Source organism: Phaenicophaeus curvirostris, chromosome 1 (assembly GCF_032191515.1).
Source record: "Phaenicophaeus curvirostris isolate KB17595 chromosome 1, BPBGC_Pcur_1.0, whole genome shotgun sequence".
Lineage (NCBI taxonomy): Eukaryota > Metazoa > Chordata > Aves > Cuculiformes > Cuculidae > Phaenicophaeus > Phaenicophaeus curvirostris.
Window position 1 is genome coordinate 103,359,678 of NC_091392.1, and position 26,022 is coordinate 103,385,699.

Here is a 26,022-nt window from a genome sequence, read left to right on the forward strand (position 1 = left end):
TCAAATAGCTTTAAGTGGAGTGAAAGAAACTTGTTTTAATCAAAAAATTTAACACATTAAAATAATAACAATAGAAATAAGGCAACTGAACTACTTAATAGTGGTGGCTCATGCCATCTTATGCTCCCATACTTTGCCATTTACTGTAGTTGTGTTTTTCTCCTAGGGTTTACCAGTGAAGCTGTTGACAACAGGTTAGAGCTGTCAGGCCTTCCCGTGTAGGGAACACCATCTGTTAGAAAAGGGCACTAGTGATTGCTCAGAGTGTTCCAGTTCTTCCTGCCATGTCCCAACTCTTCTGTTTAAGCACCAATCATTTCCAAAATTTTTTCAACTGTTATACACAGAATTGTCCAATTATCATCAAGTCTTATTATTTTAGTATTCAAGTATATGTTTCTCTAGTGGTCTTTTAGTCACATTTTACTCGGTTCTGCCTAATATTTACAGCCTTTGAAAATCTTTTACCACCTTTTTTCACTTGGCCATCCTTTTTACGCTTTTGATAGCCATTCCAAAGTCTGTGCAACTCTCACAATGTCGTGGACTTCACTACTTCTACTGCTTCACTCATCCTGCAATTAAGTATGAGCATCTCCAAGCATTTTGTCATTGCCAGATTGTCACATCCAAATCTCCAAAGACAAGCCTACCTTCAGATGCATCTTAGCTATTCTCAGTCTCGTTGTGTTCCTGTTCTCAGCATCATCCCAATGTAGGAAATATCTCCCAGTATTACTCCAGCCACTGAAAGACTAAATGAGAAATGAAGTAGGGTTTCTTACCATTGTGCCTGGTTTTGAATATAGCGCGGTTGCTCACTGGGTCGTAGTTGGTTTTGCATTATTGATGAAAATACTCCTGTATTTTCATTAATGTTCTCTTTAAGGGAAAATACTATCCCCAGCTTACCTGTTTGTTATGGGATATTGTAATTTTTCAGTGAGGCGTAGTCTCAAAAGTACTTGCTTCAGATATTGGCTAAAGTCAGATGAGATAAATATCTTTCCAGAAAGCAGAACTGGGGGAAAGAAAAGCTAAAACTGAACACTTTATTACACTGGGAAGATTACCTGCCTGAGGTTTTATGTAAACGTCAACCCCTTATGTAGGTCAATATAAATACTATTCCTTTAAATTTATATTCTAGCTAATTTAATATTTAACCAGGTCAGAACTTATTTATGCTAACCGCTGGACAAACCATTAGCATGTTTTCATGTAAGAGAGATTGACTGTAAAGCTTTGTCTTTTGAAAATGAGCACTTTGTTCAGGACCAATTTTAAAGAGTTACATTTAATTTTTGAGTAAGAAACTAAAGCACAATTTACTGTTACTGCTTTCAGCTTGTTTGCAAAAAGTGATTATTTCAGAGAGCTAGTTTCTGTTAGCATCTCCTGGGAAATAAGTTTTTAGCTGTTAAAACAAAGACTTGGTGTTAGTATCTATGTAATGCAGCACGTACTTTTTTTTTTTTTTTTTACATTCCCACCGGGCAGAATATTTAAATTACTATGACAAGATGCACAACTTTCCAAAAGTCTTTTTGCCTAAAAATTCATGATTTTTTTCTGACCTAATTGCATATATCCAGAATTACTGCAGAATAAGAAACAGAAAAAGCCCCTAACATTTAAACCAACATAATGAATTATTCTGGTTATTTTTCTCCCTTGTTTATTTAGCTTACTATTATAATACTTGAGCTAACTCCTGTTCGGTTGACCAATATGAGTATTGTGTAAACTGAGTGTCTGTAACTTCCAGTATTTGGATTACAGCTTCTCTCAGTTTAAGAGCCAAGCACAAGATCAGTCTGGATTTGAGGCATTTTTAGTACAGCTCCCATTTAATCTTGTTTCAGAGAGACAGACAGACATGGCTTAAAACTCCAGGCGCTCTGTGGTTATTCTAGGTTTTTTTCCAGCCATAAGCGTACAATAAATTACTGGTTTCTGACATCTCTTGATAGTGTGGTAGCCGTGACAAAAATGTTGTAATTCATGGTGTCTTAGCAACATAAAATACTTTAAGATTATTCTTCTAAGTGGGAAAAATGTTTTGTGGGTACCTACAACTTGATTTTAAAAGCCATGGCTCAAAATTTCTTTTTATATTTTACAATCAGGGTTTGTATTTGAAATACAACTTGCTTTACAGAAAAAAAAGAATCCCTTAGTTATTCAAATAACAAAAAAAGATTTATTAGTAACTTAATCTCTCATTAGGAATAGGAGCTCCAATAGCAATTAAAGGAGGGAAACAAAAGGTTTCATTGATGTAATGGTGTAAACTGAAAAAAGAACAATGTCTTTTTCAGGGAACATCAAAGTTTTTGGGTTTTTTTTTTTTTTTCAAGGTAGGAATGTTCAGTTAATGTTCAGTGCTTTTCTTTTTAGTTATATCTTGCTCACCTGTTTTCCATTTTGTGCTTAGAAAAAGAAATGGAGATGTTATTCTTCATAGGCAACACAGGGGAATTGCAGATACTACTGATCCAAAGTGAGAGCCTTGCTTGTCACATTTTATCATATCTAGGTTGTTGTCAAGAAGTGGACCTATTCCCATACCAGTATTTTGAACCATTAAACACATCTTAAAATGCATTTCAATAAACCTGTAGACCTGGGTGGGCATTAATCAGCTGATTTAGCAGTGCTGTAACATTCCTACTACTCATTTTTCTCCTTACTGTACAAATTGCGCTTCACTTGCAGGACTACAACATCTCCGTTGCTTGACATTTTTGTTAATAAAGGTGACATCCTTTTAAAGTAGTTATGGAAATGTTCACAGTTATGACTGTGCAAAGGAACAGCAGGATTTAGGTAAAAATTTAACTTTGTTTTTTCTAGACTATATGTTCAATTCTCCGTTGTTAGAGATGAACAGTGGTTATAAGTAAAACCCTCTGAATTATTGAGTACAAAGTGATACAATGACCAACGATATTCTCAAATAAGTGTTTCGGAAATACCAGTTAAATGCTAAATTTGATTTTGCATCGTGTGTTTTATGGCAAAATAGAATTCAAAAGTGAAATTTATGTTCTTACATAGTTGGCTGTTCTGGGAAAATCCAAAGGCATTACAGCTTTCATTAATTACTTCATGTCTTTGATTACTGAGGGAAGACTGCAACACCTGTAAAGGAAATTTCAAAATAGTTGTTTTATAATATGCACTCTTCATGCAGGCTATAAAACTCAGGAGATTGGATGTTTTATTTAGGTTATACAAGGGTAGTATACAAAGAGCAAGAATATTAAAAAAAAAAATAAAATCCAAAGTTGAGAGAAAGAAAGTGAATGGGACAAGATCTCTATGGATCTTCATCCTTTTTTTTTCCCTTGAAAACCATTTGTGAAAACAAATAAGCCCAATAGGTTAGGTTAGCTGCATTGCATGTCTTTGAGCAGAAAAGGCTATGTTCAGAAAAATACTTTGATTTTTTTCCTTTACTTCTTTTTCCCCTGTAAGATGATGTGACATTGTTTTTTCAGTGTCTGGTTGAAGTAGCATTCAAATTCTGCTTGCTCTTATCTGTGTATGGTTTGGGTCTTCCGCATTCAAAACTGATGAACTCAAACTAGAATTTAAGACAAGGAAGAGGTGAGTGCATCTTATGAGGGGAAAACTAAATGAGATTAGTTTGTTGCTTTTGATGGCAAAGAGAACAGAAAATCCAAGGGGATGTTAAAGAAAGGAAAAGGTTGCCATATACATGGCAAAGGGATAGAATCCCAAGAAGTGTGTGGAGAGATCTGGATGAAAAGGACAGCTCAAGCAAAGGAAGAATTGAGGTCTTTACTACTCAGAGATATGTTTAGCCTAAGGATTAGAAGAGAACGGTTTCTAACTGCTAGAGCAAGAGTTACAGAACATCTTTCCAGTCAACATAAACAAAATCACAGAACAATTCCTCCAACTTTCTGAGAAGTTTTTGAAAGAGGTTAAATTATACATTGTGGAAAGACTGGAAAATTAGGAACACTCAGTTTTGATGAAGTATAATTGTTTGCAAGAATTACCTAACGCTGATTTTAAACCTGTTAGTGTTTTACTAATAACTTTGATAGCAATTAGGCCAGTTACGCAGATCTTGTGTTACAGGATAAAGCGTTTCAGTGAAAGAAAAGGGCAGAGATCTTGTGCTCGGAAAATCAATGTTAAATGCTCTACATGTGAAATGGAAAAGAAATGAGGCCAAGAGTATACTGGCTTTTTGGCCCTTGGCTAAAGGCACAGTCTGTTGTGCAGTATTTTTGTAGGATAGATTATTATTTAGATATATAGATCCTGGGAAATCAGGTTTATTGTATCTATCTGAGCTGAAGTTTGGATCAACGGTAGATAGAGTCTTCACTTATAACAGTCTTAGGCTGCATGGTTCAAATTTGAAGTTCTTTGTTCCCATAGAACATAACTTTTTTTGTTTCCCCTGTAAAGGAGAACAGCACAGTTCTTTGCTGTACTTTGATATCAGCAGCTTTAAACATATTCCCTGCTATTTTCAGTACATGGTATTTGTATATTCTACCAACAGGAAGTTTTAAGATGGGAATAAAGGCAAATCTTGCCTCCGAGTTTATCATTCATTTAATGCTGTCTTTCTTTGAACCTTCACATCTGCTTATTTTGGTGTTTGAATTCTTGTAAAAATAGTTGTGGTGCAGTCTAAGAAACTGGAAACATGATTTCATATAATTGTTCCTTTAAGTAGCAGCATGAAGTAATTAGTATGGCATACTTTAATTGGTGGCATCCTGTTGACTTTTTATGAAAGACTTGAATTATAATAAAAGCAGGGAACAGAAGTAAGTTAGTTCTTATATCCCAGTGCTCTCATCTTGAGGAGGAAGGAGGGGTGGGAAAGCAGCTCTGTTCTATATTTAATGGCAGATCCACCGTCTAATAGGTGTTCTGCTTCTATTTTTTTTTTTTATTTTTTTTTACCAAATATCCCCTTGGGAAGAATTTTTGACAGGAAAATTACAGGGTTGGTGCCCACTGTAAGATTTATGTTGATAATTGAAGCTGCTTCTTCTCAATAAAGCGTAAATGCAACTTAAATAACTAGGCAAAAAGGAAAAAAAGATTTCTACAAAAAAAGGAAAATAGAAGTGTGTAGTTATGTAGAAAGATTATAACTTGGTTGTCAAGGCCATTATACACCTCAGGCAGTTGTGACTGAATCTGTGATTAATGCTTACTATGTGCCAGTCAAGTACTCATGCAACTTTTGTACCTTTCTGCTTCAATCAATTTTATAAAATTTTCTACAGAAATGTTACTTTATCTAGGATTAAAAAAAAAAAATTAATGGACATTTATGTCATTTCAAGTCCTCTAATGTTACCCAGCAAAGAAATTTTAAAAGTATATGAGCATTCCTTGAGTTTCCTCAGGACTTCCATCCCTATTCCCCCTAGGAGTTTTTAGTCTTAGTTTTCAAACAAGTTTAGAGGTCAGTCTTTATACTTCTGTTCTGTACAGTACTTGAAGTTAGTGTATAGTTGCTTGAATGTCAGTATGGAAAGTGTACATACAATATGTCTGAAAATGGCAATTCATTTCTTTGTCAGCCTGGCCCAGACTATAAACAATAGGAGGCTTGTATAATGTTGTTTGCTGGTTAACTAATATAAGCTGTGAAAATACAAATGTGATACATACTAGCGTATGGGCAAACTTTTGGTTTTTAAAACAATTATTAGCCATCTTTATTAGCCATCTTTAAGTGTTTCATATGGGAAATATAAAAATCCAAGCTCAGTGTGACTTATAACAATGGATTTTAACTTGGTAATCCTTGGGTTTTGTACCATTTCTTATAAGTTATATAAGTGAGTAAAGTGAGCAATATAAGGGATTCGCCACTTGCCTAGGCATCTTTACCTTAGTAGGAGAGATCTTAGATTGGTCGCCGCAATTGTGAGGGCAGCATTATTGAATGAGGGCCTTTTTGCAAAAGCTGTGTAAAAGTTCAGGTTGAGTAGACAAGCATTTCTCTATCACTGAGGTCTGTTCTCAGGGCAAACAGAAGTATATTAGAGATTTTTGTAGCTACTGCAACACATCAGTGCTGGCTGGCATAATTTTCTTTTCTTGTACTTTTAAGTCTCCTCTCTGTTCACTATGTCTAGGAGGTGTGGCTCAAAATCTGGCTTTGGAGTGATGTGCAGAGCTGGACTGGACAGTGGTGTATAGCCAGTCAAAGGATTCATGAGTTTCTTCTGTTCTGTCTGCCTATACTTTAGTTTTTATGTCACGGGCAGTTGTAGATAGAAGTAAATTATGTAATATAATTACTTGGTTGCCTTGGGTGCTACAGAATCTTTCAGACAGGAATTGGCAAATTAGATAAATGATGAAATATTTCTTATAATTTGGGAATCTTATTATATGCACACACATGTGGTATGTATTGAAATCAGAGCTGTCTCTGGGACTCTTGTTCCCTTTTTCCATACCATGCCAATTTATAGACTATTAACCTGCAGTTAGGTCTTCTTAGTTCTTTCTGATGCTTCACAGCTGTTAAAAACAGTACTATTAATGTTAGTAAAGAATATTGGCATCTAAAATTTTAATCAGGAATTAGTGATCCAAGAGACTAATTTTATCCTTGGCAAAGTTGTATATCAAGAAAGACAGAAATAAAGAAAACAATAATTTGAAATAGAGTCAACAATTTAAAACCTTGAAAATTTTACTAGCTGCTTATTCCTAACTTCGAATTCTTGAGCACCTAGTTGTTTGGCATATGCTTCTGTAGTTTGTCTACCAGACTATTATAGTATTTTCTTCATACCAGTTGTCAGCTTGTAGTTTGAAGTTGAACGCTTTTCTAGATGAGTACCTTATTTGCTTGTAACCTTTCTTTTATACCTGATACTGTTGTCTCTCATTGTATCAGAGTTCCAGATTAGACACATTAAAAAAAGTTATTTTTTTTTTAATTACATGACATGAGGTGTAAGAAGTACTTGGGCACTCTGTGCATTTATACATCTGTGGTACTGCTTAACAAATGACTAAAAAGTGCCAATAGTACAAGTGGAGTAAAAACTTCGTGAGAACTGGGAAAGTTAGACTTGCTCTGCAGAGGTTGTATGAATTAATGGGCCTTCCAAAGTCAAATGAGGTTGACTGTGACTTTGTGTTACAAATTAGAGCAATACTAGTATTGCTGGTGGGGATGGTCTGATGTCTGTAGAGTATCTGTAAGATTAGTTTTTCCTACTTCTATATATACATATGCTGGTATCTATTAATGTATATAGATGAATGGATTGATATAAAAATGGATGTGGTTTAGGAACATGGCAGTTTAATCCACTAATGTAGGTCACCTGTTGAAAAAATGCTTTTGAATGTATTCACTTAGAAGAACCTTGCACAAAATGAAATGCATTAAGGCTTGAGGGTTTTAATATTCTCATTTAAAAAAAATATTAATAGCTATTCTTATTTAACACCATACTACAGGGTAGTGGTTAAGTAGTTGTATTGCAAAACACAGTGACTGTACTTGGTAATGATCTAAGAAAACTTTGCATTTTTATCTTGCAGGCTCTCGTCTTCGACAAGAAGATTTCCCACCTCGAATTGTTGAACATCCTTCTGATCTAATTGTTTCTAAAGGAGAACCAGCAACTTTAAACTGTAAAGCAGAAGGACGGCCAACTCCCACCATTGAGTGGTACAAGGGGGGTGAAAGAGTGGAAACAGACAAGGATGATCCGCGTTCCCACCGCATGCTGCTGCCTAGCGGATCTTTATTTTTTTTACGCATAGTCCACGGACGCAAGAGTAGGCCAGATGAAGGGGTTTATGTCTGTGTGGCAAGGAATTACCTTGGGGAAGCTGTAAGTCATAATGCGTCACTGGAGGTGGCAAGTAAGTACATCATTTTTTTTCACTCTTTGGTAACAGTCGCTTGCTTTGATGCTATTTGAAGATAAAGAAATGCATGAGCTACCTCTGAAGCATTGACTTAAAAGCAATGAAGGGATTATACAGTTAATTATTATTAATACCAAGATAGGAAAATAGAAAATAATCAGAGGGAGGTATCATATCACTGTAAAAATGTAGTAATTTTGTATTTTGTCACTACTTTTATGCTTACATATAATTACTTAATGTTTGTTAGGTTTTGTATACTTGATTTCAATTTACAGATGTTTCTTCCTCTCCTGATAACTGTGCAAAATGCAATGTGTAATAGGAGGCAGGATAGCCAGGATTTGATCTAATAGGGTGCATTGGAATTGTTGCACGAACAAGCACTAGAAGAAATAATGGCAGATTTAAAAACTCTTTTTTTTTTCTATAAAAGAAGTGGCCCATAAATCATCTCTCTAGTTGTAAGTATTTGGCCAACAGAAGGGGCAGTCAAGTATGTTCACATCACGTAGTAATGTTTATCTCTTCCTGTATACCCTTTAAACTCAACTTATTTTGAAGGAAGAGAGTGTTCATGAAAGGGCTTTAAGCATTGATATGGAGGGGCAAGTGTAGGTCAAAAAAAAAATCAGTTTTGGAGTACTGAAGTATGAGAGGAAACCTTGCAATTCAAAAGTCAGTTATCTACTTCAAGTTGTTATTATGGGTTTCCTCTGTAATCTATATGCATTCATCTGGTGTCATATTGAAAATCTAGCCCAGAACTGGACGAGTCACTCTGAAAATACTGATTTCTGTTACCTAAACAATTTCTGTTGCTTACTAGCTCCAACAAAGCTCCTGCTTTTAGACAAGTTAAATAAACATGTTGATGTATAACTTTAGAAGAATTTAACTCTCATGGAAAGCAAAGGAAACGGACTACAAATTTGTGCATTGACTTGAGCCCTTTTTCTAGACTCACTCACCTTCACAGAAAATCACAAGGACTTCAATCTTTCTTACACCAGAAGGATTTTGAGCATCACATATACCACAGTATATGCGTATGATTAATATCTATAAACATGCTGTGCCCTTGTTAGTGCTGGCGAGCTGGAAGCATGCTTATCCAGTAGATGTATAACCTGTTTAAATTATCTGTTCACTGGTTACTCCAAAATGTTATATCCAGTATCTTAGAGGTATATTTTTGAGTAGGTGTTAATGCTGAAGAGAGTTTGATTTTTATCTAATTGTTGCTGTTTACTTTACAGCACTGCTTGTTGATTCTTAAAATGAGTTTTAACATTCTGTCTGTGCAGTAAAGAAACATGGACAGTTGTGTTTATTTCATGTTCTTGTGGTTGATAGTGTGCCTTGAAATAATGTTGGAAATGCATATACTGTTTCTCTCTCTTCCACAATTTTTCATCATGAAGTAGACTTCAGTGGTTGGTACACTATGGCATGCATCAATTGAACTGGTATGTAGTTACTAAATATGTTTGTTGCTTCCCTGCCTCAAAATCATCTTCGTGTGATTACAGTAGAGTCTAACTGCGAAGGTCTGAATGCAAAATACTGATATTGCCACAATTTTTTTTTTGTAAGACCCTCTGCCAGAACTCCAGGCAAAGAAATAAAAGATGAGTATCTTCTTAAAGAGATTCAAATGTACACTACCTAACAGTAGTACAGTGTTAAATTGTTAATCCAGCTGAAAATTACTCTCATATTGAGGGCTAGTGTCAGAAAATAAGCACGAACGATGCTGTAAGGGTAAAAGATGATTTGAAGGTCTAATGGTATACACTTTTAATTGTATACCAGCAGATCATAAGCAAAGAATTTTAACAAAGAATGTTAAGATTTTAATAGAAAAGGGAGTAATGTGACAATGCAAAAGCACCAAAACACTTTAAATATTACAAAAGAAGGAAAGAACAAGGAAGGAGTTGAAGGCTGGTGGAATAAATTTGCGTTAAATTAAAAATCTGTACATTATAATAGCAATGCCATTGGCATTATAAACTGTAGCTACATTCACAGTGGATTGCTGAAAATCAGTAAACTGTTTTGATTAGCTTCTCAGTACACCTGTTTTGAGCATCACAGAATTTATATTTGTATACGTATAGTCATATACAATTGCTGTTTAAGAAATACTTATGTTATAGTTTATTTTTTGTATGTTTACAGAGTAAAACTGCATTTATTTGATTTCTGTTTACACAAGTACAGAAGATAATTTAGAGTAGCTCTCATTTGGTTATGTGCTTTGGTGCTGCAAGTTCAACCAGAAAAATTTTGTGAAACATGGAAAACAGAAGCATTTTTTGCCAGTTAACAGCTAGCTCTTGTGGGAAGAAGCATTCCTTTTAGCACCAGTTTGTTTCATAGTGTGATAGGGAATTCATCACAGCATTATGTTCCATCGCCTCTTATAGTGACTACTTCAATTTCATGTTCCTTCGCTGTTTGGTGAAAGTGTAGCTTTTACTTCAGATTGAGGTTAATACTAAAAAAAAATTTTTGTGTCTATTATCCCTTCATGCAGATATTTATTTTTTTCTAAAACATATTTTTGCTCATCTTTGACAACGTCCACGAAGAATTTGTTGCCTGTGTAAAAAAGATGGACGTGCTTCTTGAGTACACTGTACATAGATTCCACAGTTGCAACGAAGGAAATGTAGAGGGATTTCAAATCCACAAAAAAAATCATAAGTGTAGTATATTAAAAGCTGTTTTATTTTCTTAAATACATATGTATTTTAAGAATGTTAAAAATAGGATTAGATGTGATAGCCACAATGGAGGAGAGAAAAAAAAACATAGAACATAATAATGCAGAATAGGTTTTCCCTCTGCTTTGTTCCTTTCTGTTCATTAGTCTTTCCTTGGTATGCACACATCGGTCAAGTTACTATTTGATCCAAAGAACACTGCATTTTCTACCACTGACATGTATCTTAGTCATGATAGTGTAGTCTTCAATTAATGCAATCAAACATTATTTAAATACCATTTATTATCAGCAAATTGAACTAAGTGTTTCTTATTAAGTTTCTGCCTCATTTGACACTTCGAAAATGTTTTAAGATCCCATGTGTCTACTCATAACATTGGGGATTTATTATAACTTCTCCATAATGTTATTTTACATATACATATATAGATATTATTTGCAGCTGCATTTCTTGCAGTTCCTACAGTTATTTCCTTGAAATTGTGTTGCATCTCTGTCCCCCTGCCGGAAGCCTTAAAGACAGAATGATCCTTCTGGCTTGTGAAGAGTGGAACCTTAAATCTACACAACAAGTGCTTGAACCCCCACTGACTGTATTTTGTTTGATTATGTTGCAGAGACTGTAAATTTACAAAACAAATAGCTAGCCACTTGATATTTCAAGAATTAAGATCTCATAGACACTTGAGAGGCTAGTAAACCTACTCTAAGCTGCACAGCTCTGTGCAAAATAGCTTTGTAAATTAATATTACCTGATATTTTCTGTGTAATTTAGATCTGTAATATCTATCTTCATAAATGGGAAGGGTATAAATTTGCATAAATAAGAACTCTGTAGAAAGCTGAATTACAGATCAATTAAAAAAGAGTTGTAACTCCCATTTAATTGGGTTTTCGGGTATTTTTGTGGCTTTTTTTAGTCGACGGGTTCTGTCTTTATTTGAAATGCTATCCCCACAAAAATTCTGAAATGGAGACTTGCTGTATGTGTTCAAACATGCAGCACAGTGAAGTTTCAATAGGGTAGTCCAGAAAGGGTCTGCGATGGGATAATCAGATAACAGTCTGTAGTCATCCTTCAGATGTAGGCTGCTACAGGTCCATTTGCCTTCCTCCTCTTGACTTCCTGAACCGAGCCTTTTGATCACTGGAGACCTACTTAAATTAAATCTGTGTTTTGTTTTAGAGGAATGTAACTGGTTTTGGATTACTGCCTACCAGTGACACATTCTCCAGTGCTGAAAGGTCCTAAAGAACGTGAAAAAGGGCATGTCCCTGTCATAGCGAAACTAGGTAATTGTCTCTATAAATGTCAGCTTTTACGGGTGGGAGCACAAATGGATCCTCAGAGTAAGGGCTGAAGACTGTTTTGTCTATCACGTAAAGAGTTGGGAAACAAAAGTCATTTCTCGCAGCAGAGAAGTAGTAGTTTTGGAAAAGTGGAAAGGTACCCATTAGCAAACTGGAAGGTGGCCTTTGCAATTCTCTCCTGGGCAATAGGTTATTCAGCTGCTTCTACTGATTGGTGAACTGGTAGTTACTGAAACTGATAGCAAAAATGATTATTTTAGTAAGGTTCACACTTGAAGATTTAGCTGAAATAGCTTCAAGTGAGGTCATGTGGCCACAGAAGGCAGAGGGAGAAGTTGTTACTTGGGCGTATGTATGCTCATGTGTGCACATTTGTGCATAGTGGAACATGGACAAAGCAACAGGAAGGTTAAAGAAGGTGTAGAAGAGAATAAAGGTCAAGATTTGGGAATGTGTATTTGTCCATGCCTTCCATGGAAAAAAAAAATCTTTGTTGTTTTTAATAGAGGCATTTAAGAAATTTGGCATTTTGTTTTTAATGCAAAATGTTATGAATCATAAAACAACACACAACAACTGCAAGCTCTGTATGCTATTTGACCTACATTAAATCTTTAGTGTTGAGTATGTTATAATTTCATTTTGGAGACGAATTTTAATGAACACATTTACCTTCAAATCCCATCACCTTTTTCATCTGCATGCTCTTTTACCATTCTTACTTCATCAGTTCAGGAAAAAAAAGTATTCTTAGCTTTTTAAATACCTTTCAGTGTTCCTTATTGTATCTTTTGCTAGTTTTTAATACGATATTTTCTCTCTTTGTCATGGGGAGGGCTGCCCCTCTCCCTTGTTGTAGTACTGTTGCTACTAGAGCCATGATCCATAGTACCACTAAAAGGCTTATTAACTCAGTTTTAACTCATGATCACTTTGCTCTGCATCCTCTTTGCAGCCAGTAGACACGCTATTGTGCACGCTGCAGCTTCCATTTAGTGCTTGATAAACATATCAGAAGAAATCATGCTTAGTTTGATGATATACAATAACTCAAACATTTCTTTTAGAAGTACTGATGCGTTTAAAATTGTTTCCATTTGTGCAGAAAGTGTGTATAAATTGAAACTCTCTTAGCTTTAGAGACGTTGTCTCCACATTGATTTTTTTGAGATCAAATTTGTTATGTAGGATCCGAAACAAGCACTGCTATAGTGAAGATAGCCAAGATTTAGTTAGTTGCATGGGGATTTGCTTGGAAGAAAATGTTTTCATGCCAAATCAAAAGCAGGTCTTATTTATTTATTTTAGTTTATATTATATTTTTATCGCTTCTCTTCTTCTACCATAGATTCTGGATCTTTTTTCTGAACTTCGTTGGCAGCAGTGAATGTACCACAATAAATTCTTTGGTAAGAGAGTCTCCCCTCAGTTTGTAGGCTGCTGAGGATGGATGATAGGTTTCAAAGTATGCTGGTACAGAGGTTCCTACTAGGAAAAACTGATTTGCTGCACTTGGAAGCTGTATGCCGTACTTTGCAGCAAGATATAGTGAAAGCCTGTGTATGGCAAATGTGTGCTATTTATGTTGATTACAGTTTTATTTGGCAGTCTCATAAAAGGTTTGTGGATGGTTTTAGTTTCAAGTATGCAGTTGGTTTTAAAATATCCCAAAAGGTCTGTCTTTTTTAAGTTTTTCATTAATCATTTTGTTCAAAGACTAAGTTTCTTCATGTGGATGCCCCCCTTTGTGAGGATGGTGAAGTAGACAAAAAGAAGAGTTACTTTTTTTAGTATTGTTTGGTCTTGTCTGTACTCGTGAAATGAATGGTTGGACTCGATCATCTGGTGGGTCTCTTCCAACCTGGTTATTCTATGATTCTATGATTCTATGAATGAATAAAATAAGGAATGTGCCTTATCAGAGTTACTGGATGCTCATGCTGTAGAGAGGGTACAAGGTTAATTTGTGCAGTGAGGAATAAAATGATATACAGATTTAAAACACAATAAACCACAGAAAACCAAAACACCAAAGCTTGACTAGAAATACCATAACTTAAACGTGTTACCTCACTGATAGTTTGGTATGGTAGAACTTAATTTTGTAGTAATTTCTAAATGTTTTCTTAAAGGTAAATTGTTATGTGTATTATCTAAAATACAACTTGTATGTATTTGGGAATATGTAAGAGTAGTTTTTAAAGATCTGAAGCTTGTATAGTCTGCAGTTGTAAAATTAGTGTTTAAGGATTTTGGTTGTGGAGATGTTTGGAAGTCCTTCCTGCTTGTATCCTTCATACTACATCTGAAGTGCTAAGATTCAATTATTTTGGAAGGAGAATAAGAGGATTTTATTGAGGATGCGTGTCAACATATTTGAGCATTATAGCTAATTCTGTGCTGAAAGTAGTTTACAGGTCAGTGTTATTGTTAGCAGATAACAATGATACTGATACAACAAATAAAAGCTTTTTCCAGATGCTGATAGATAAGAGACTTACACAGCTACTGTGAAAACGAAGCATGTAAATAAAAGATTCCCATTCATTACAATTACTTTCTACTGTCAAGGTCAGGGCAAAATAATAGGCTACAAGAGCACTTTGTCCAGCCCAAGAAAGCTGTTCTTACATATTTGTGTCTTCCCAGAAACTGCGCAGAGCAGAGGAAATTAGGATGCCTTTAGCCAACAGAGTTCTTGATTGGTTATGGTACTGTGACTATACTGATTATTCTTAAGCTAATGACTATTTTAGGATGTTACTATGCTGGGATGGATGATCAAGGAAATTATGTGTTTTGTAGTCCTGCCAGAAATTGCTGTGCAGCTCAGCAAATTCATAAATCAAAGAATGTGCTGGCAGTTTTTCTGTGGAATGGCAACCTTGATGGTAAAATATTATCTGAAACCTTGAACCAAAATTGCAGAAGTTCCTTCTCAGAACAAGGTGAAAGCTGTGCCTTGTAGATTTTGACTCACTGGTCATTAGTTTCATAGAAAAATATTTTAAATGGTTCAGGATTGGTTCAGGATTGCAGGACCCTGGCTTTCCAACTGTGAGCCTGAGACAGACGTCTATGTGTAAGTGATTTTTCTGAATTCAGCCAACATTGTGAACTGATACCAAGGCTCTCCTTAGTTTTGCTATTGCTATTCAGAACTCTGTGGAAGACAATTCAGAGTGTTAACATCAAGTATAAATACCAATAAAGGTAGGCATCCTGATCATACGAAGAAAGAAATAGAGGTTTTGATACTACAGTGTGTCTTCAGTCTCTGTTACTTACTCTCCTTGCCTTTCATGGTGTTAGGTAATGTGCTGTTTGATACATCTCAAGCCTGTACATCTGTAGGCCGTGAAAGATAAAGCCTCAAGCACAGTTCAGAGAGCTCCTTGGTGGAAGTTATCAAATGAATTGGGAACACTGTCTGTCTCTTCTTTTTTATCTGTTGATGAGTTTCCTCTGGTCCAAGGGAGTTTTTAAATGTGGTTTTCAACTAACAGATGTCTAATATTTTTTTGCTCCGGTTTCTGGTTTAAATTCTGGTCTCCACAACATCACCATGTGCCCCAAGCCTTCCTCCTTCCCTACCCTCTTCACTTCCCCCACAGCTTGTTGGTAAAACTGGATGAAGTGAAAGTGATCATTCCTAATTTTATTAGTGATCACATTTCCTATATGATAATGTAGATCTTAGGCCTGTAGGCAAAAGGATATAGGAAAAAGAATAAAGTTAGTCAAATAAAATGCTGGCTAGTAATCTTCATCCATTGTTTGTTCTAATGCTTTTTTCCTCACAATCCTATATTTTAAAACATGTTTTCCTGAAGTACTGGAAGCGTTGCTTCTGAGTTAAATTTGCAGTTAAATTTGCATTGTGCCAGTTCTGTATGAATTTAGAACCTTTGGCAAATATTACATATCAATGAGATATTTCATTATTATTATTCATATTATTGTTTTGAATCGTCATTCTCCAGAAAACAAAATTATCAGCTGTATATAAAATTGTGAAGGAATTATTTTCTTCCTTTTTACTGTCACCATGTTAAATCCTTTCTTAAAACTCATAGTGCTGACAAATGCAGATTTGCATCTTTGTGTCTGTGAGCAGTTTTGATGAGAACTGTCTGACTTAACTTGCATCCTGTATGTAAATTGATTTCAGCTGATTGCTTTGAGTTTGAAAGAAATTTAATTTGAAAGCTGCCCTGTTCTACTCCCTGTGGTAGTAGATGCTTCTCTACGTCATCTGTTAAGCAGTGCATAGTCAGCATATGGCTGCTTCTCTCCTATTTAAACTGTTTTCTCCAGAGAAACAGAAATTCCCTTTAGACCAGACAGACATCTGCGGAGTCTCTCCTACTAGCAAGGCAACCAAAAAGATATCTTTCCCATGATTAAAAGAAATACGTCTGGAGGTGCTTAGTTTTTGTTCAATTAATCAAAGATTAAACACATGTGGACTCTCTATTGGGCTTCTTTGTGCTTCTATGCTATCAAAAGTGGTTGGAGGGGAGCGGTGTGCTAGAGCTGGCTTGACTGATATTTAATATTTTACCTATACGCATACTATAAATCAGTTCCAAAATTTCATAGTAAAGTGGGAAAAAACACTGAAAATGAGATTTTTTTTTTATTATTATTATTAATTTGCATCTTTAAAATATATTTCAAATTTTTTAAAAAGGGCCAAAAGTGTGAATAGCCTTTTCTAACTCTTGTTGGGGTTTTTTTGGGGTTTTTTTTGGATTTTTTTGTTTGAGTTTTTGTAATAAAATGTCTGCTAGGGTTATTTAGCTACTTTATACACAGTTACCATTTTAGTTTCTGAGTTTCTGTAACCATTTCCAGATGCAAAGGCCTTCTTGGTTGCTTTGTTCTTGTTTCTATTTCTATTAGTAAATGCTTTACTGGCAGAAACTGTTCAGTGTTAAAAGCCTGGTATTTAGCTCAATGCTTGATCCTTATGCAACAATTATAGTACAGATAGACTATTTTATGAAAACTTGAGGGTTTCTCTGATGGGGAAAAAAAAGAAAAAAAAAAAGTGGTAATTTTGTTCACTGTAAAGCATATAGAATATTTAGACTAAAAATGACCCAAGAAGAAGATGGCAATAATTAAGCAGATTCTTTGAATACCATGCTGCTCTTAGGCACTCTAGGTTTTTTGTCAGACACTAGCAAGTCTCTCTTGTAGACATCTTTATCTAAAGATAATTTGTTTGGCTCCAGTTTTATTAGGGGAATTAGTTCTTTGGTGTAGTCTGTGGCAAGGTTTTAAAACAGGAAAGGCTTCACTGATAATGTGAGTTTTATAAAATATCTTAGCAAACTGTCTTTTTCTGAACTATTCTTTCTAATAACTATGGTTTTGGTTTATTAACTGTTCAATTTTTCTTCAAAATAGATGAAAACTTACCTATGTACTGATTTCCCTATAAACATAAATTGCAGTTGGACTCGATGATCCGGTGGGTCTCTTCCAACCTGGTTATTCTGTGATTCTGTGATCTGTCCTTTCATAAATAGGCATCACACAGCATTTCTGGCAACATATGTGGTATGATAGCACAGTTTCTTTATAAAGTAAGGTGTTCTAGACTTGTATTAATAATTATTGAAGAGATAGACAATGAAATATTCAAAACTGCCATCATGACATTAGCTGGTAAAATAAAAATAATAAAAATATCCTCAGTATGAAACATCTTCACTATTAATGGGCTGAGCCAGTCATTTGATGTTAATTAAAAGTTTAATGGTACACATTGCAAATAACTTAATTTTAAAATTCTAACTGAATAAATTAGTCTTTAAAATGAAAAGGAGTCATAATATATTCCAAAAATGCAGAAAAAATAATAAAATAATGAAATCATAAAAGCCAGCTAATTTTAGTAAATAATGTCAGTGTACAGAAGGAAGAGAATCACTGCATATACTTTGATTTTGGTATCCTACCATTGCTTTGTGGTGTTCTTTGTTGTAAGAACACCCTGAAAAGCAAGTCCACGCTCTTCTGGGTTTTTTTTATGTAGGTATTTCAAATCAAGATTTTAAAAGCATTTTGTAAATGTTCAGATGTAGTCATGCTTGGGGGAAAAAGGGAAGTCTTACTGTTGCTGTTCTCTACACAGAAAAACTGAGGCAGGAAGAAATTAGATTTTGGTCTCAGATGGTCACAAAAATGTCTGTCAGTCATGGAGAGAATGGGAACTTGCCCACTGTTACATGGTTCCTCACAGGACTGCTCTTCATCACTCCAAGGACTTTTTGAAATATTTCATAATTATTCTTAGCACCGATTGTGAATAACTTTATAAGTCCTTTGAAATGTTAAAAAAAAAAAAATCCCTTTTAGGTGGTGCTGGGGTATAAATTTTGGGGTTTTAGCGTGTAATTTTCAGTTTTCCTTGTATTGAAGAAGGAAAGGAAGGAAATTTTCCTTCTGTTCCTCAAGAGCCTGGATTGCTGATTCCTTATGATTATGGACAACATTTTTCTCCCTTCCCCCACCTCCACCCCCTGCCAGCTGCTCATGGATCAGCTGAATATATCGAGTTGATTGTATGTTTAACCCTCCGTTGTGCAGAGTGGGAAAGGTAGGTACAAGAGAGAAATCCTAACAATATAGGTGCTGTGAAAGGCGCTGGAGAGCCTGGAACAGGTACACTTATTTTTCTGACTCCAGTTTAGTGTGTTCCTCCTGGACTTGGGCCTGCTTTTGCAGAAGCAGGTGAGTGTCATTGATTTTGATTTCACCTATGCTCAGGGAAAGCCTATAAAGTACAGTTTAGCCCCTTCAATTTAGTACATTATGGATGCGAAGAGGACCCAGAAACATCCAGACTGTTTCTCTGTTCCAGCAGTGTGACCTCCTTTTGGAGATATTGTAGGTCCCATGCAGGAATGGTGCTGCCTTTCTGTCATCTGTTTGTAATGGTTCTTGGGGCACTGGTTCACACCCGGTCTAACCTAATTATCTAGCACATCTAGCTAACCTACCTCTTCAAAGCCTGTTACAAAAGGCTTGTGGGCTCCAGACCCAGGCGTGGTTGTCTGGGTCATTACAGCAGGAAGTGACCCCTCCTCCAGTTTGTGGGAGACCATACAAAGGACCCAGCCTGCCTCCAGCTCACCTCCGTGCTAGCTGCTCTCCATATAGGTGATGGAGGAAGGTGGGGAAGTGCTAGAATGGTTACACTTCCATTTTTAGCCTATCAGCCATCACCCACGCTCCTTTGTTCCTCCCACTCCCTACTTCTTCTCAGTCTTTTTTTTCTTTCTTGCTCTTCTGCAGGCTAAGCAAAGTTTTTAGTGTGATACAGGATGTGGTAGGAGGGCTGGGGATAAAAAAAAAATAAATAAAAAAGGGGTGGACAAGAAAGCTGGAAAGGGACTAATCATAAAGTCTTGTGGTGATAGGATAAGGGGGAACGGGTATAAACTGGAGAGCGGCAGATTTAGACTTGATATAAGGAATGTCTCAAGTCTTCACCATGAGAGTGGTGAGACACTGGCTCAGGTTGCCCAGGGAGGTTGTGGCTGCCCCATCTTGGAGGTGTTCAGCGCCAGGTTGGATGGAGCCTTGGGCAGCCTGGTCTAGTGGGAAGCGTCCCTGTCCATGGCAGGGGGTTGGGGAACTAGGTGATCTTTAAGGTCGCTTCCAACCCAACCTGTGATTCTATATGCACTCTTGGTATAGGCCATTGTGGCTGCCAGGTAAAACTGTCTTGTGGGGGCTGGATACAACCTTTAGGCTGTCAGGTAGTTTTCCTGTTCTAGAGGAAGAATTGCAACTCATGCATATTTCTGCTTTATGTCATGGAATAGATGCAGAACTTCAAAGTTAAGAGAGTGGAAAATGGGAGCTGTAATTAGGAGTCACAGTCCCTGGTTTTGCTCCTTCTCTATGCTGTCATCATTTAAACATTTTGTTACTGGAAAGAAGAAAGTAAGTTTAATCTTTTCCTGACTTCAATTATGACAAAAAAGAAACTTGATTTAAACCAGTCTTCGTAAAATGTTGGATGAGTGTAAGGAGAGCTTATCCATAGATGAGCAATGTAAACTAATGGTGAAAAACTGATTTACTTTTCTTCAAATTGTCTGACTAGTTTATATAAAGAATAAAGCAGTGACCATTTCCTATAAACACACACACATAAAAAAAAAAGTTTATAAATATATGTGGAAAGATTTACTGAAGTATTAGAAGTACATAGCACGGAATGTATTTACCTGATAATCATTAGTCACAACTTATAGGATTTACACATAAGACCAATCTTGACAGATAAACAAGGAGCGGTGAAGCACGTTAGAACTGTATGGCTTGGCAAGTACTTTTTTTGCACTAAAATGCCACATTGTATATCTATGCACAGTAAGTGTATGTTCAGAAGTTTAGCATTATGGAACTATGCTCTCTAAGGCAGTGAAACTGAAAAGGACCTGGAATCACGTTAGAAAATCCAACAAGATTTTTTCCAAGTTGTGCTCGGAAATGCAAGAAGGAACATGATGTAAGGCAAATCATCAGTGAGACCATTATTGGAATGCTGAGTCCACACACACATGAAAAAAGGATATTTAGAAGTTGAAAAGGGCTCAGAAGACAGTAGCACTAATTATTCCAAATTTGAAAAGCTTGATATATGTGGGACTGTTGCTTAACCTAGTATAGTTTTAGGGCCAATGTTAAGATATGACTTAAGGCTACAAGGCACTTGCACTATATAGAAATTCCAATTAATACCATATTTACATGAAGATAGAGGCAGGATTCTGTCTTAAAGAAGCTATGCACGTGCATACTGCCCTGACCGCAGCTACAGCATTGAAGAAAGTCTAACGAGTTTTGTGCCTACAAAGTAAATCAATATGTTAAACATCACTAATTCTGCTGTACCTTGGCTTTCATACTGCTCTGAAAAGCAGCACTGAAGTTTATTTCATTACTGTAATTTATTCTTCAATTAAGGTCACAGTAAGGGAAGTCAGAGGATGAGAAAGTGTGATTTGCTATTCACTGTTTGGCTTTCCTAAGTAACATTCATGTATTGAAGAAATATGTGTTTATTCATATAGTACACAACTCGGTGAATGCAAGAGAAGTAGGAGAAAGGGTGGAACAGAACTGCAGTTGAAACTTCAGAAACATAACTTGTCAGAAAACAGTAGTTTCAATATGCTTTTCTTCCATTAGAAACAAACTCCTTGTATAATATTCTACTGAAATGAGAAGTTGTGCATTTTTAGGTTATTCGTTTTGTGTTTGATTTGTCTTTTGGTTTTTTTGACATTTACTTGAAATATTTCTGTATTGAAGTGAGCTGGTTATACACAAGACTGGATGAAGCTCTGTGCATATCCTTATGCTTAAAGAGGGGAATAGAAAGTTTGAATTGATCTGTGGTCAGCATCTGAAGTTATTAAAAATTCACCAGACTTTGCTTACTGTCTCTGCCTGTAATTCATCTCAGTAGCATCTTGTAACTCCATACACCACCAAGAGAGCAGGGAACAGTTGAGAATAAGTGGTTATGCACAACAAACTGAGAAAGCTGCTGTTAAAGGATTTCTCCAAGCCTGTTAAAACATTGTCCATGATTTATAAAGATTTATGATTTTTTAAATTGTGTGAGGGTCTCTCTGGAGTTCAGTAACTTCCTCCTCTGTGAAAGCAGAAGGGGATTGTTCCCACCAGTATGTGTTTGCCCTGTATTCACCATTGTACTACGGCTGAGACATGAAGCATGGAAAGGTAAATTAAGAGTAGAGATCTCTTTACTCCTGACTGCAAACACTTGAGGTTTTGTCTTCATATTTAATTGAATTACTTCCCTTAAAGGGTATTACTTTGACTAAGATGATTTGTGGCAATGAATCACAGATTGGCTCCTCAGGTCGGTTTTATTTTAAGCATCGCGGAGTGTCAAATTTTGGAACAAGTTACATTGTTTTTATTATTTGCAAGTGGAAGCAAAACAGGTGAACAGAATGTTAAGGTATATCAGCGTTCACATAGTTTCAACTGCTTTTAGAAATAAACGTTTTAACTTCAGATAACATACATAGATAACATCTCTTGTGCTGATCCTTTTCAATAAGATGTATTCTAGCATCTTGTTTTGAAAATGTCCATTTAGTTAAACGTATTTGTGTGTATTATATAGGTTTCTTATGTATGTCACTTGAAATAAAAATTCTGCATTAGGTATGTTGTTTGAATCTCTGTCAACTTAATACACAGAGAAAGCCAACCTTAACAAATAAAATACAAAATATATTTCGAATTATTACATGCAATAAAGATCTTTTATGAGCCTGTGTGTTTTTTTTTTTTTATCTTAGATTTATTGTATCAACTGTAAAGGAAGTAATATGGATGCTATAAAAAGTTACAGCAGATTTTGTTGCTATATTTAAGGCACTGACTGGGAAATGTTACAGATTTCACCTTCTTCAAGGTGTCTTCAGAAATGAGAGAGCTTCTATAAGAAGAACTTGGAAGGAGTAGTTTTATGCTAGGTCTAGTTAGAGAGAAAGAAATACTCTTTATGAAAGAGGATTTTATCCAAAATACATTGGAAAATACTGTCTGAAACCCTCGCCCTTTTTTATGGGTAGAAATAAAGTTCATGCTGACAGATGTGTTTTGCTGTGGTGGGGAGAAGTAAGGTTTATGGTGATGGGAAGCTAATTTTTTTCTTTGTGATGGTAATAAAATATAAGGTAGCATGATTTCTTTTGTTAAAGTAGTAAACTTTTTTATAAAGATTGTTAAGCATGTAATTTCAGTTATGATTAAGATGATAAAAATACATGAATGCCTTCTGAGCACACTTTTGATAAATATGATGGTAGGATGTAGAGGTTATATGGGCCTTTCATTCCAGTAAAGGTTCAAGAGATTTTTGTTTACAAAGTTTTTTTTGCATAATTGCAGTCTTGTGACTGGTGCAACTTCTTCAGGCTTCCCTTCTCTTATAGGACTTGGAGATTATTTTGGAAATTTTCTGTTTTAAAGTGAGACATTTAGTTATTTGTGTAAATATTTATGTACAGTACCAGCATCTGTGTGTGTCCTGGGGAAAGCTGGCTTTATTGTAGGCACCTGAATTTTTTCCTGTTTTGAGCAGAGGCCAAATCCCTCCAGTTCTGGATAGACTGTTAGGAAGATTTTGGAGGGAATTTAACATGAGTCTCCTTTGACTGTTCCTTAACATCATGAAAATTTTATGAAGGCAAGGAATCTTACTTTTCATCATATTGGGATTCTAGTACAGGATGAAGTACAAAAACTTGAGGACAAAGCTGATTTATGTGCAGTCGTTTAATTATGCAGGCATGCCTTTCTGTTAGTGAGTGGAGATAAAGCTTGATTTTTTTTTTTTTAATAGGAAAATCCACAAACTCTGCAATTATTTGCTTAAGCAGGAACAGCAATACGGTATTTTGTTTGGTTTGGTTGTGTGTGTCGTCCCCCACCTCCTGCTTTAGTTAAGCATCAGAAACACTGATTTTGGAACAATTTAATTTATTTTAATGATGTGAAGAATATTTGCATTTTATCCACGGAATCTTCTACACAGCTTTTACTTGAGCCTTGGGCATGCTTCCAGTAAAAGAGCTGTTAATCTCTATTACTATTACCATTTTTCATTCCTCTACTGAAGACCTAGTTATCCCAAGAAATTAAGCTTCCTTTAACATCACTTTCATTTGCTATTTTTCTTTCTTTACAGATTTTTGTTCCCCAAACTGGGGTTTAACTCTCCATGAAGTGATCTCTTTTAAATTAGTCTGTATAAATAGACTGGTACAAAGGTTACAAACTAGGTCTTAGTTTAATCTGAAATATTTGAAAGAAATAAAAATAAATTAACTAAGAACGGAGGCTGTATCTACACTAAAGTTGAATTCAACTGTTATGCTTTTTTCATCATATACATCACTAGGATAATACTAATTACAGAGGTAGTAGTATATTGTATCTCAGATCTATTGACTGCTTGTTACTCTGGGTGGGCCATAACCAGCTCTGTTATGTGGCAAGTTGACAGGAAGTTTCCTTAAGTAGCAATTTTGATAGCATAAGCCAGCGTTTAACAAGCTAAGTAATGCAGATATTTCTTCATTTTTAGATGCTTAGCAAAAACACCCTAGTTACTTCCTTCTCTGTGTTTTTTGGAGTGGTCAGCACTGGTCTGTCCTTTTATTTGTGAACCACTGGTACAAATGTGAATAAGTATAAAGAAATTCATATCCCCAATATTAATGCTACCTATCTACACGTCTTTGTAGTGTTATTGTTCCCTCTTTGAAGAATGATAGGTGTATGTACAACCTTAATATTCAGTGTGCCAAACATTTGCATGTTTGAATATACAGTGGAAGTTATGGTATTTAAAACCTTAGATGTCATCTTCTAAGGGTTTTGTATAAATTAAATAATACCATACAATAATTTCTATTTGTCCTTATTGCCTTAAAAGGTGACAAATCCATTAATATTTAAAAATAATTTTAAATATACATTGGATGCGTTATTACCTATTCAAAATTAACAAAACTTGCTTTAGTTTGCAGGACTGTGTATCAAGGAAGTCTGTGTTGTGTCTTCAGTTTTTAAAATAGACAGTACTGCAAGGGTGGAACTAGCCTAAAAGAAAAAAGCTAGGTTTTTAAAGGAGTTAGGTCAGAGAGTACTGGGGACAGGAAGCCAAGCTGTATTCTAGGCTTGAATTAATGTGCTTTGTGGCCCTGAACTAGTATAGCTTTTCTACCCTGATCTCAGTAGAATATGTATCTAGAGAGACCTGTGGCTATATAGAAATACCTTTGTGTAGGACTTTCGTACAAAAGAATCAGTGCTTTATTGAGTACTCTGAGGAAAAAGTGCCAGCTGAGTCTTCATTGACAAGTATTTGCAGCAGGTAAGCCATTCTGCTGGGGCAGCTTTACTGAAGTTTGCAGATTAACAGCATGATGTTGTTTATTGTAGGATTTAAAGAATATTTAAGTAAAATATTTTCAATGACTTTCCAGGTTACATTCCAAGTAAATTTTTTTTTACTGAGTTTGACTTAAAGAATAATTGTTTTTTGTGATTCGTATGTATAGTCCATGTTTTGTTTAGAGAGTTCTACTAAATTTTCCACATAGGAGTTGGTAACAACTGTAAAATACAGAAAACCCTTTTAGTTTACGGAGTGAAGTGGCTCCTGTTTTAGGTGAGTTGTACTGAAACCCTGGTAACTGTAAAAGTTCACTCAAGACTTGAATATTATTGTTGTGGGTACAGTTAAGATTTGCCTATTGAGTGTTTCCCTCTATCACTTATGGTTTAATGTTACCTGTTAGATCAAAAGTTGTAGTTCCAATAACCATGGAATAGCAACAGAAAAGTGAGCCTAAAGTAGCAAATCAATTTAATTTGGAAATATTTGGATGGTGAGGTGGTAAAAATCAATGCCAACAATTTCTTCTTTGTCTGCAAAAGTACAGCAAGTCTGTTCAGTATGCAGACCTACAGTAGTTGGTTAAAAATGAAGAAATTAATTATTTTCCCTTAAAATAATTTTTAAGCTTCTATTTGACATCTTTTTTAGGAAAAACACTAAAATATTATTTGGTTACATACACTTGTGATAAAGAAAAACGTCCCCACTTGAAAATTTTATAGTTTTCCTTTAAACTAAATCCCTTAAAACAAAAGCCCTACACCTACTGGGTGTGACCCAGTAGAATGTTGATGTAGTAAATTTCTAGAAATGTAGATTTTAATAAGGTTTTACTTTCTTGTAATCTGGATACTTGCAATTTGGAAGGTAAACAAAATGTCTCTTAGAGTACAAAGATAAGCCTTGTGTCGGTTGTCTCTGTTTCCTCACTGTAAAGACACGAAGTCATGTTAAAATATACAAGATTTCTAGAAAGTGAAATTATGCTGATAGTGGATGCTAGAGACCTAACCTTGAAAGATTACATAGGATTTTACATTAGTTTTTCAAGATGCTGTGATATTAAGGCTTATGAGTTTGAGCAGGAATTTT

The 26,022-nt window shown here is 35.5% G+C and overlaps 1 protein-coding gene across 7 annotated transcripts in view; it reads left to right on the forward strand.

The window, feature by feature from the left end:
* Positions 1-26,022, forward strand: part of ROBO1 (roundabout guidance receptor 1) — a 618,408-nt gene that overhangs the window by 355,385 nt on the left and 237,001 nt on the right. For all 7 annotated transcript variants that reach the window (XM_069870168.1, XM_069870199.1, XM_069870188.1 and 4 more), the window contains one exon: positions 7,576-7,902. In XM_069870168.1, the coding sequence (XP_069726269.1) occupies positions 7,576-7,902 (327 nt within the window). The remainder of the gene's footprint in view (positions 1-7,575; positions 7,903-26,022) is intronic.